Source organism: Pseudochaenichthys georgianus, chromosome 24 (genome assembly GCF_902827115.2).
Source record: "Pseudochaenichthys georgianus chromosome 24, fPseGeo1.2, whole genome shotgun sequence".
Classification (NCBI taxonomy): Eukaryota; Metazoa; Chordata; class Actinopteri; order Perciformes; family Channichthyidae; genus Pseudochaenichthys; species Pseudochaenichthys georgianus.
In genome coordinates, this window is record NC_047526.1 from 23,637,551 (window position 1) to 23,650,436 (window position 12,886).

General features: G+C 42.2%; 1 protein-coding gene across 6 annotated transcripts in view; it reads right to left on the reverse strand.

The window, feature by feature from the left end:
- utrn (utrophin) overlaps positions 1 to 12,886 on the reverse strand; it is a 195,949-nt gene that overhangs the window by 57,299 nt on the left and 125,764 nt on the right. For all 6 annotated transcript variants that reach the window (XM_034076052.1, XM_034076053.2, XM_034076051.2 and 3 more), the window contains 4 exons: positions 10,905 to 11,173; positions 9,363 to 9,509; positions 4,572 to 4,650; positions 2,925 to 2,985 (listed from right to left, as the gene is read on the reverse strand). In XM_034076052.1, the coding sequence (XP_033931943.1) occupies positions 2,925 to 2,985; positions 4,572 to 4,650; positions 9,363 to 9,509; positions 10,905 to 11,173 (556 nt within the window). The remainder of the gene's footprint in view (positions 1 to 2,924; positions 2,986 to 4,571; positions 4,651 to 9,362; positions 9,510 to 10,904; positions 11,174 to 12,886) is intronic.

Below are 12,886 nucleotides of genomic sequence, written 5' to 3' on the forward strand. Positions count from 1 at the left end.
TTTCAGGGTGACAGCGACCTGCCAGGCTTATCATGGAGCACAGTGACAGAATTCGCCAATTGACATCCTCTCCTTGGCTCTTTTTGTTCTTAAAGAAAATGCCTCATCCCTCCCACTATTCTAATTCTGAAATGCAGTTCCAACAGCTTTGGATTCTTATTAAAACAACAATTCTCCCACATAAGAAAGGCACAGAGGGAAAGAGATGCATAAAGTCCACTCGTGTGTACAAAGGCTGTCTGTTCGGTCTGACCAACCCCACCAATTGTTTCCCTGGCAAAAACACGGACAGACAGAACATCCACAAAAGCTTTGCGTGCAGAAAAGGCTTTCTCTAATCTTTTCAGAGATGCAGTCCTACTATATTTCCCTTCCAAAAGCCTACCAGGCGGCTAAGCCCTCCCCTGAGGCGCCAGAATGGGTGAAATGGGACAGCCTGGGGGGTTGGCAGCATGAGATGGCACGTACTGAACTTGTGTGAAGCCATTTGATTTCCTCCCCAATATGTCGCCTGAACTCATCACTACAGGGGGTGGACAAGGCGAAGCTTTAATCAGGGGGCTTTTGTCAACCCAGAGAAAAGAGGCAGAGAACGAGAGGAGATGGAAGAGGAAATGAAGAGGGGTTCTGGAAAATGAACGTGTCAAAGACTGACGCTGGTGTCCCAAGGATGTCGCGCACTGAGAGCGACCTGTGATTATTCCTGCAGATGGATTCAGACTTCAGTTTTCAAGCAGCACATTTAGAAGGTTTTCATGAGTGTGCAACAACCAGGTATACTTATGTGTGAGGGAGGAGATGGCGGCACCGAGGACTGTCTTTGTTTCAAAATGAAAGAAAGAGCCACACACAGAGTTAATGAGTAAAGAGTGATTGATCTCTTTTTTCCCGTTTTGGAAAGGCAATTCAAGTTTAATGTGAAAGCCACCATGGAGAAGAATAACCGGGTCCAACTCCGGCTTGAGGCATCGACCGAACATATGGTGTGTGTGTGTGTGTGTGTGTGTGTGTGTGTGTGTGTGTGTGTGTGTGTGTGTGTGTGTGTGTGTGTGTGTGTGTGTGTGTGTGTGTGTGTGTGTGTGTGTGTGTGTGTGTGTGTGTGTGTGTGTGTGTGTCTGTTTGGAGTTGTGCTTGGTTCTAGTACTAGTTAATGTGCAACTATGGCTGTGTGTGTGAGCGTTTCCTTGCCAGGGAGAGGATGGGAATCTCTCAGTGTCTGTATTATTTTGGCTGAACGGCCTCATGCACATGTGTTTGGTTTGTGAGAGTGGAAGGATGCAGGTTCATTGGCTGGGCACATCTGTGATCACAGGCTGTTGTTCACTCTAAAGTTATAAGCCGGTCCCTGAGTCGTTGTCTCTCTCTGGCTTTCATCTCTGATCCGCCTCTAGTGCCAAGCTGCACGCCCAAACTCAGGTCAGGTGTGTCTCCCTGTCTCTCTGTTTCTCTTTCTATCTCTATTGGTCTGAAAACACTTTACCTTGACATTTACCTTTAATACAATAAACTGAAAAAAACACTTCTAAATTGCTGCTTTTATGGCTCATGAATGCTTTACCAGCTTTCCATTTAAATACAGCAAAAAGCAAAAGTCTTGAAAATAGTCCCATGTGTACACTAACTGATAATGATTTAACCCAAACAAATATATAAATGCTGGAAAATATTGTTTCAAAAACTTTTTGGAGACATTTAACAGAGTATGGGTGTGTAAATCTTTCTGGCTGAAGCTTTTACTGTGGGTTGTTCTGCGGACAATGGCCCAAGGGGGATTAAAACAAAATGGGTAGTGACAATTTAACTGAGTCGGTGACATTTCGACTGAGGGCAAGAAGCGATTTAAGGGGGCAGACATTGAAATATATCCATTTTATCATCTAGATCACAGAGTGAGACTGTATTCCCAGTAGAATTTGTATAGAGGAAGACAGAAGCATGTGACAAGCAATAGCTCAAACTGCAACCCAAAGATTTAAATAAGGCTGAATTCAGGTTTGGTGTGTCAGCCGTTTACTGACATACGGTTACATGATTTCTGGATAATGAGGTCCTTTAAACTTTCAGAATATTTCTGAACCGTAGAGGTGATGTCTCATTTTTCACAAATCTTCTCTCTCCCTGTTTTAATAGGATCCGGAAGTTTGGCTAAAAATTAGAATGGGAAGCAAGGCGTCAAGCTAAAGCTGTTCTAGTCACTTTTTAGACAGTGTGGGAAGCTGCCCTGGGATCCACTCAGATATTATCTATTCAAAAGGAAGCGCTAATGTTGGACTGAATGAGAAATGCGAGGGTGAAGGAGCTTGAATTTTTATATACACACAGGAGCAACTGGGCAAAAAAGAAACTCCTAATTAGGATAAAATACATGATGTACGTGCAAAGAATATCACTACGGGTCACAGCTTTAGTGTGAAAGGTGGTAAAAGATTCCTCGTAGATACATTTGAGATAATGAACTTTTCACAGTGAATTATAAAAGAAAACATACTGCCCCACAAAATGGTCGTATGAATGGTTTCAGGCTTATTTTCCTACATGTTTCAAAGCAGTTTTTTCTTAAATGTCTTTTAATCTCACCAAAATGTGTCAAGTAAAACCGTCTGAGACAGGAACTATTCAAATCAAGAACTCAAAACTCCTTGACCTGCATCAGGTTGCTAAAAAATCCTAATGCTTTGTTTTAAAAAGGGTCAAACACGCAACAAGCTGACAACCATAACCATACCATAATAACGAGATGGAAAAGAATCCCCCAGAGAACAAAGAGAAAAACAGCATTTTTATAATATCCTGCCTGCCCTACCTTTAAAGACAGCGAGTGTGCAACAACTGTTGTCACATAACATTCACACACACACACACACACAAAATTGCAAACCATTTGTACACACTGATGGAAACATCGAAACAATCTCCACACTTACTTGATGTAATATGGAACCTTGTTCTGAGAAACTGCACGTTGCCAGGGCAGCTGTACAGATGCTGCAGAGAGATGGATGGAGAGAAAAAAAAAACATCAGTCAAAATCAAAGCACCATCTTATTAAACATCGCACAATTGTACCATGCTGCACAGTAATCCATTTAGTGTTTGGGGCTTGACTTTTACTAATTCTCACATCTAACACTTCCATTATAATGGGCGATCTATGTAAAAATGTGTCGTTGTGCATGAAATCGATAGTAAAAGAAAGTAAATGGGTATTAATTTCTGGGCAGAAAGATGGAGATGGGAGAAAACAAGGCATGAAAGGGAAAATACATTGAAAAACACAGGGAAGAAGAGGACTGTTGGAAAAAGGTGCAGAGTCCAGGTTTTTGTTAATACTGTCAGACCAAGGACGACTTTAAAATGACAGGCATTGTTAAACAGCAAGATATAAGACTTGCGAAGCTCTCAAGAGCAGACATTTTTCTTGATTTATCGTCCTCCCACTTCCCCTCCTCCTTGACACAGCTCTATGCTCAGATAGAGAGATGAAAAGACAGTAAGAGAAAGAGATTAAGTGAGATTGGGAGATATACGAGATGGATAGAGCGAGATAAGGACGCAGGACTGTATTGATCCCCGAGGGAATATTAAGCTACTAGTGTAATGAGAGCGAATGTGTGATGGAGTAGATAGTGTCATAGCGCTGGGAAGATGAAGGAAAAGAGACGCTGTTTTGTCTGGCGCAGCTGTTAAGCTCACAGTGGGACTTCCTTGGTAAATTCATGTCTATGGGTGACACGGCACGGCGGGCAGAGCTTACCACCTGCTTCGAATCACACACCGTCCATTTTGTCTCTGTGTCTGATGGCCAGAAAATGTCCATCAGGTGGAGCAGAGAGAACACTAATGGCCGTATGATTATAGAAAATTACATTAGAGAGATAGACAAGAGGAGAGAGAGAGAGAGAGAGAGAGACTGGCTGCTTTGTCTTATGTTCACACTCGTGCATTCATCTCTTTCCTCTGTAGCTCTGCCTCCAACTCTGTTCCTCTCTCCCTGCTAATGACCACTCCAAAGAGGGAGAAGGAAGAAGGGAGTCAGTGGAGAACTGTAATTAAGCGTTGCATTATTCAAGAGTGAAGTGCTTTGTCTGCAAACTCTGTGTGTGTGTGTGTGTGTGTGTGTGTGTGTGTGTGTGTGTGTGTGTGTGTGTGTGTGTGTGTGTGTGTGTGTGTGTGTGTGTGTGTGTGTGTGTGTGTGTGTGTGTGTGTGTGTGTGTGTGTGTGTGTGTGTGTGTGTGTGTGTGTGTGTGTGTGTGTGTGTGTGTGTGTGTGTGTGTGTGTGTGTGTGTGTGTGTGTGTGTGTGTGTGTGTGTGTGTGTGTGTGTGTGTGTGTGTGTGTGTGTGTGTTCGCACCCACATATCAGCTGAGCATGCACGAATGTGAAGCGTATGGCCGAAGGTTAGAAGATGGGACATGGAAAGAATTAGCAGGATGTGAAGCAGTGCAACTGAGTGGAAACAAAGCAAGTCCCCACACATTTCATTTCATTTTCATTTCAAACCTTTATTTAATCAGATTGATTAATCATCACATGATTCCAATTCCCATGAGAGATCATTTGCTCTTTACTTACTGGAGAGGAAATGTTGGGAGGAGGGGCCGAAGTCCCGGTGGGCTTCCTGAAGCAGCTTCAGTCTGTCCTCCACCGCCACCTGCACCATTAACAGACACACAGACACAGGTTGGTTAGAGTTGCACTCAGAGAAACAGAGCTTTACAGCGATGGTGCCATGGTTTTATTTTTCAGTGCAATAATGTCCTAGGGGAGGAACGTGAGTAATATAGAGAATACATTTTGAGCAGGGGAAAATATAAATAATAATGAAAGTATATTAATGTTATGGTGTAATTACTGCACTGATGCAAAACCAAGACCACATGTACTGATGTAAGACCGTTTTTTGTGTTCCTATGGTTACACGTTGTGTTCAACGGGAACAAATGCATACAATTAAATAAACACTGTAACTCCCCCCCACTGCTTATTTTGTTGTTTTGTTTTATTTTTTATGTGTGAGCATTGTCCTTGTATTTTCTTGCTGCCTTTCTTGTTATGTATGTCTTTGAAAATGTAAAATAAAATCTAAATAATAAAATAAATACAGTACATTCAGTTAAAGGGGAGTTGCTGCAAGCTTAAGAGCCCTTTAACTTGTATGAGTTAAAAATATGCTCATAAATTGTTTTAATAAGTATACTGTTGATATATGGCATGCTATTTACATGTGTGTATTGCAGTTCACTGGTGTGTACAGTATAGTATTGTAGACATTATTCTGTTATTTCTATTGTGGGTACACACTGCAGCTCCCACAGAGTGTGATCACATGCACATGTATATCCTGGTGATACCTGCCGTTCTCAATCGGTATTTACACTGGAAGCAGTCGGTCACAGTACTTCAGTGCATTCCCAAGTGTTTAAAAAAAGCTAAAACAAGCAAGAGTCACATCATATCCTGCTTTCAACAGGATCATTCTCCATACACAAATAAGTGCCATGTGCAAAAAGTGAGTAGTTAACTAACTACTAAATTATATATCCTCAAACACACGTACTGTGAAATCCCTGAGTGTAATATTGCAGTCTTTTCCGAAGTGTTTTATCGCAATGGCAATTAAAAAAACAATAAATCGTGCAGCCCTAGGTGAAGCTTCACACAGCTTTGAGTTATCATTTAATCCTGCAGCCCTGTGAAAGCAGAGTATTGACCTCTCTATCAGCGCACCTGGGTCTAACATGGCTGCGGGGCTGCTTTGCTCCATCAGGCTGACTAGCAGAACAGTATTGGCAGTCAGTAATATTGAGACTCTCACACACACACCTCAGGCATATGGAAGCTAAATCACGGCAGTCCACACAGGGAAGCTGGAAGTGGGCTCAGAAAGACATGAATGGATGTAATTATTACATTACATTACATTGCATTTAGCTGACGCTTTTATCCAAAGCGACTTACAATAAGTACATTCGACCAGGAAGACACAACCTTGAGGAAAACAGAATCATATAAGAACATCAGGTTTCAAAGAGCCAATCGTTTCAAGTGCTGCTCAACTGGCTAAGCCAGTCCTTTATTAGTATATAAGTGCTCTGTTAGCAGTTCTTTGTTAGTCATTCTATCGCTCGAAGTGGAGTCGAAAGAGATGAGTTTTCAGTCTGCGCCGGAAGGTGTGTAAGCTTTCTGCGGTCCTGATTTCAATGGGGAGCTCATTCCACCATTTTGGAGCCAGGATAGCAAACCCACGTGTTTTTGCTGATGGGAACTTGGGTCCCCCTCGCAGCGAGGGTGCAGCGAGCCGTTTGGCTGATGCAGAACGTAGAGCACGTGCTGGGGTGTACGGTTTAACCATGTCCTGGATGTAGGAAGGGCCAGATCCATTCGCAGCATGGTACGCAAGTACCAGTGTCTTGAAGTGGATTCTAGCAGTAATGGCCAGTGTCCCACCGAGAGGAATATGGGAGCTGTCTACATGTGAATGCCAAATCACCAAACTACACAGTCGGACCAGGCCTATTAGTGAAGCTGTCGTCTTCCTGCAGACGGACAGACATTAAATGAGCGAACAACACAGAAGGCACTGAAACTATGCGCTCCTCTGACTCATTATTTGAGCGATGGTCAGCCTCCAGGCACAAAGACTATTACAGTAGACGGTGTCTGTACAGTGCAAAGCAACAAAGTAGCCCCAGTACCAGTTTCTCTTTGTAGCAGTGTTATGCTTAAAAAGGAATGACTTTAGGTTTCCTTCCTGGATTGCATTTCTTAACATACTGTAAGACCCTTTTCTGCTCTTGTTGTCCCCACTCATTTATCTTCAGCGACAATGCTGCATGGAGAAAAACCTTAAATGAAGTCAGAAAATGTTACAATGACTTTTAAACTGTGGTCTTATGGGTCTACACACAGTATGTACTGAAAACAACTAATTAATCAATTAAATGTTATTTGTATAGCCAAATTACACTTTTGTCTCAGGGGGCTTTACAATCTGTACAGCATAAGACACACTCAGTCCTTAGATCATAGCAGCGCACAAGAAAAACCTCCCAAAAATAACCCCAAAATCAAAGGGGGGAAAATGGAAGAAACCTGAGGGAGAACGAGACATGTGGGATTTGTTCACATTATATATGCTTCCGTTAGGCAATATTATAAGGAATCATTCTGTAAACTTTCATTGTTATGCGGATGATAATCAACTATATTTATCAATCAAGCCTGATGAAATTAATCATCTCAATAAAATTCAAGACTGCCTTAAGGACTTAAAAACGTGGATGACCTTAAACTTTTTGATGTTAAACACGACCAAAACTGAAGTTATTGTACTTGGCCCGAAGAATCTACGGAACAAATTATCTAAAGATATACTAACTATGGATGGCATTAATTTGGCCTCCAGTGAGACTGTAAGGAATCTTGGTGTTATATTTGATCAGGATTTATCCTTTAACGCCCACATAAAATCTATTTCAAGGACCGCCTACTTCCATCTACGTAACATTGCAAAAATCAGGCATATCTTGCCTCAAAACGATGCAGAGAAACCAGTCCATGCATTTGTTACTTCAAGGCTGGATTATTGTAACTCTTTATTATCAGGGAGTACCAAGAAGTCAGTCAAGTCGCTTCAGCTGATTCAAAATGCTGCAGCTCGTGTACTAACCAGAGTTAGGAAAAGGGACCACATTGGTCCTGTTCTGGCTGCCTTACACTGGCTCCCTGTAGAACACAGGATAGAATTTAAAAATTGTCTTCTCGCCTACAAAGCCCTTAATGGGCAGGCGCCATCTTACCTTAAATAACTCATTATACCCTACTGTCCTACTAGGGCATTGCGTTCCAAGAATGCAGGGTTGTTGGTTGTTCCTAGAGTCTCTAAAAGTACAATGGGAGCCAGAGCCTTTTCTTATCAAGCTCCACGTTTGTGGAATCAACTTCCAGTTTGTGTTCGGGCGGCAGACACCCTATCCGTTTTTAAGAGTGCGCTTAAGACCTTCCTTTTTGATAAAGCTTATAGTTAGGGCTGATTAGATTCAGCCCCTAGTTTTGCTGATATAGGCTTAGTTTGTCGGGGGACATCTTAGTTCTTCCTTCTCTCTGTCTGTACCTGTGTACTCTCATGTTCCGATTAACCCAGCGTCCCCACATTTCTTTCTTTTTGGTGTCCATATACGCCGGGATCCGGAGTCATGGATGATCCTGCGGTCCTGAGTCCTGGATCGCGAGCCCTGGATCTTGAGTCGTGGCTGTGGTCCTGGATCATCGGTCCTGGATGGATATCCTCGTGGATTCATCTTCTTATTATACACACATGCATTTCCAAACATTTGGACTACCTATGTTGCAAATGTATTATCTTTTCAATTTACACACGGCATCTATTGCACGTCTGTCCGTCCTGGGAGAGGGATCCCTCCTCTGTTGCTCTCCCTGAGGTTTCTCCCATGTTCCCTTTAAACTGTGGGTTTTCTCCGGAAGTTTTTCCTTGTACGATGTGAGGGTCTAAGGACAGAGGGTGTCGTATTATCATACTGATGTTCTGTACAAACTGTGAAGACCACTGAGACAAATGTAACATTTGCGATATTGGGCTATATAAATAAACATTGATTGATTGATTGATTGATTGATTGATTGATTGATTGATTGATTGATTGATTGATTGATTGATTGATCCCTCTACCAGGAAGGACGTACATACAAAAGATGTTGTGTGTACAGAACAAGAAAGAAAAAGAGCTTATGTTTAATCACAGCGTAAAGAAATAAAGATATGAACCTTGCTCGATAAGGATAATGTGTCTGAGAGAACCAAAACAACCCACACACTCTCTGATTTGAAGTGTAAACTCATGCAGAGTTAACATGGAGGATGCCACTCTATAATTCACAACCAACATCACGTCTCTTCTCTCCTTCAGATGACTCGTAAAGAGACTTCTCCACGACTCTGCCTCCAGGGCTGAGACATGCTCCGCTGTGAGAAACACTCAGCATCTCCCCGAGCGGGGCGGATCACACCAAGACCGTCAGTTGTGTAGAGAGTCAAGAATGTGACTGGTGTAATGTGAGAATGGTGTTCATTGATGTGCAGCGACACACTTTTGCAGAGAGCATGGAGCTGTGTTCAAATAAAACAGGCACACAGGCAGAGGGACAACTCTCCGTGCCGTGTGTGTTTGGCTGGCACAAAGTGAAAGGTAGAGGACAGAAGAAGTAGAGTCGTAGAAGCTAGTATTTCTGGACAAAATGCTGTAAGAAGAAAAGGCGAAATGATAGAGAAAGAAAGGAAGACGTGTGTGTGGGAAAGCGTGTCTGCTGTAACATCTGCAGGAGATTCAGGCGGATTCAAACTACCTGTAGGAGTTTCCATCTCATGTTGAGCTGGTCCAGTTGTCTGGAGGCGGTCGACGACAGCTGGATGTCCAAAGGCGTCAGCTCTGCAGAAAGATCATTGACGATTCTCACGTCGTGACGTAGCGGTGCGATCTCCTCTCTGATGGTCTGGACGGCAAGATTCAGAAATGTGATATTCTAACAGAATTATGATCATAAATATTCAGTTAACTGATGACCTTATCATGGGGATTGTGCTTTCGCAAAACAATAACCCGAGTTCAGATTATCTTCAGTTTCATTTCTCTTATTTACTGCGTTGCCCTCATCATGTCCAATTTGAGATGAATCGAGTTTTAAATTGAGTTTTGGGATGGTATAACATCAATGTAAAGTCTGTACTGTGGCTGTCTGTACACGTGTAATGCCTGCAGGACGTGCTTTGTGTGTGTTACAAACTGGAAGAGATTGTTTCAAGTGTTGTTTGGAAATCCATTAATAAATTGGATTAGAGTGTGGATGTCAACATGATAAGATGTGAAGAGATAGAATGGCAAGACTGTCTATACCAAGGATGCATTTGTTAGATGTGAAGCGGAGTAACAAACAGAGAAATAAATGCCTTCGCTAATGAAACAATGATTTATTTTGAATATTTCTGTGTGGCACTTTTTCTCCTTCTTCACAGTATTCATTATGGTTTACCGTTATTTGAAGTGCTGTCCTGTGTCTGCTCGTAAACTAAATGTGTTTCTTGTTGTTCGTCTCTTGGCCGCATATCCTTGTGGAAAAAACTTCCTCAAATGTAATGAGTGGCATTTGCAAACAAACAAGGCAGAATCATCAAACCAAGTACATAATCAAATAAAGTGGCAATTTGTAGTCGAAAAACAAAAAGAGAGAGGACGGTGGAACTTGTTTAAGAATTCACAGCCATGTTTCACTCGCATTAATGCACACACTTATTTCATGCATGGTACGGCTAATACTTGAACTGAAGCAAACCACAATTGGCAGCAGTAACTTTACAAAACATGTCTCTGAAGTGTTTGGCTCCAAATACCAAACACATCATGCATTGTAGCATCCCATAATCCCGTCTGTTTCAGTCCTGTTTCAAAAGTGCTGATTCTGGGTCTGTTACTTTAGATGAAAATAAGGTGCCACTCCCCTCTGAGAGATATCTGGTTAAAAAGAACACAATGGTGCTCGAGGAGGAGATTCGGGTGATAAGGTGGGGGGGGGTTACCTTGGTTGGTGATTGGCTAATGGTTAAACAATCCAGTGTGGCCAAAATCTGCTTTTTCCTGAAACTTTCAGAATCTCTTTACACAGAGGGGACACATGTTTATGTGTAAAAGACATGAAAAGTGGATTTTGCATTATAGGTGATCTTTAATGCTAAATCAGTTGGTCTAAAATAAGATCCTGCACGTCAACGTAGAGTTTTACTCAAGTTGATTCAGTGCTTCATGTTTTAATGATGTGCAGAGGGGTCGAACTATCTAGAAGTGTTGATGATTACGATGCATTAATGCCCACAACAGCAGTAGTGCCTCTCACAATGGTCTTGTCGATGTGGTCCTGCAGAGAGTCGATCAGCAGGTCCCCCACCGGCTGCCAGGTCTCTTTGGCCTCCTCTGCCTGAGTCAGCCTCAGGTCCAGCTGGTCCATGGAGCTCTGCAGCTCCTGGAGTCGCTCCAGGGCTCGCTCCACCTGACTCTGCCAGCCCCCCATGTGCCCCTTCAGACGCTCCCACCGCTCCATCACCTCGCCCGTCTGCTTGCGGATCGCCCGGGCCAAACCTCGCGCCTTCTCCTCTGGGGTGAGGTCTGGAAGAAGAAAGAGAAGTCAGTTATTCTGTTGAAAAAGATGGTACTGCCTTTTCTATTCTTTAATATATGCGTAGTTTCCCTACAACTACATTAGTAGATATGTTGTACTACCCTTAATATAATTGTCCTCCAGCTAAAAATGCAACCTCTTCAAATTCTAGCATCCAACTGGCTTTCCATTTATATACATTTATTATATAATTCAAAGAATATTCTGAAGATCAGATTATTTTACTGAAGTAGGAAGTCATTTTTATTTGTCCCTAATCTCTTCACCAGTCAGTTTTCATTAGATAAAAGAGTCCTAAGAAATGTAGCCATAGTTTTATTAAATAAATGACATCTTGACATATTGAATAAGCCTTTCTTGGGCATTTTTTCTCTTCCTGCATATAACTGTCTTTTATTCTCATGTGCTTTTGTTCGATTTTAGGTAAGGCAGATAAGTTAAACTCAACAAACAGGACATAAAAAAGAAGGGCATATGGTATTAAAAAACAGGGAAAAGGGGATCCCAATTAAAGTGCGGATAGAGTTTTAGGCTGTCAAAGCATGATGAAAGTGATCAAAAGGGCAAACAAACACAAAGTCATAGGATAGGAGTCATAGTCAGAATCATAGGATGCAGACAGACAGAAAAAATGGGCAAAAGAGAAAACTGCTTCCCAAACGGACATTACTACTACATAGAAATATTTGCAGCTAATGAGTTCACAGGTCTTCTCTCCACTGTGGAGATAATCATATTCACCTGTTGCATCTCTCTTCACCCTCTCTCCCTCACTTCCTCATTTACATACACACACTAAGAAGACATCTGTGAGCCGTACTGCAGGTGGCGCCTCATGCAGACACATACAAACAATGTGATGCTGTGTGTCTTTGGTAATGAAAAATGTAACGTACAAACAAAACAAAAGTCAATTTAACGGCACAGGGGCAACTGAATAAAAAAGACAGACGATTGAAGTTGTTCGACTTTGATTCTGTGTCACGATAAGAAACGTCATCTCCACTGAGTGACTACACAACAAGGGCAGCCTCTAATCTTAGATCGGCTTTTTATCTATTTATACAAAGAGGGGAGGCTTTGATACGCATATCAAAGATCACAGACAACAAGCCTATCGGAATACGCTCTGAAGTCTTGCCACACCCCTACACCGCCCCGTGGGATGGTTTAATTATTTACACAGTAGGGTTTTAGTTTGAAGGCAAATGTGCTGATTTAACCAAGACTTCCCTGCCGCATCCAACAGAGACAGCAAAGGAATGTTGAATGAGTCGGCGCATTTTTAATTCTCGCCGTGATCTGTTAGATATTGGCACTAGTGAACGGTGTTTGTAGAGCACTTCAGCTCACAACTGGGCCAAGTCATAGATTCTATTTAAAGACAACCAGACAGGCTTGCTTTGAATGTCTGAATGCCTTTTACTACAGATTGTACTGAATCAGACATCTAGTAAGATGGATAAAAGGGACTACGTTACTATAACATGTAATTATAACTGATTAAGCACAAGCTATATACTCTGCCCTTTTATTTGAATGTACATTTCAGTTTATGTATCCACTACAGTGCCTTAAATCAGGGGTGGGGAACCTCCGGCCCCCGGGCCGTATACGGCCCGCGAGACCATTTGGTTTGGCTCTCGAGGTAATTTATAAACACACGCAAAAAAGAAAAAAATGTAAGAAATCTAGACCGC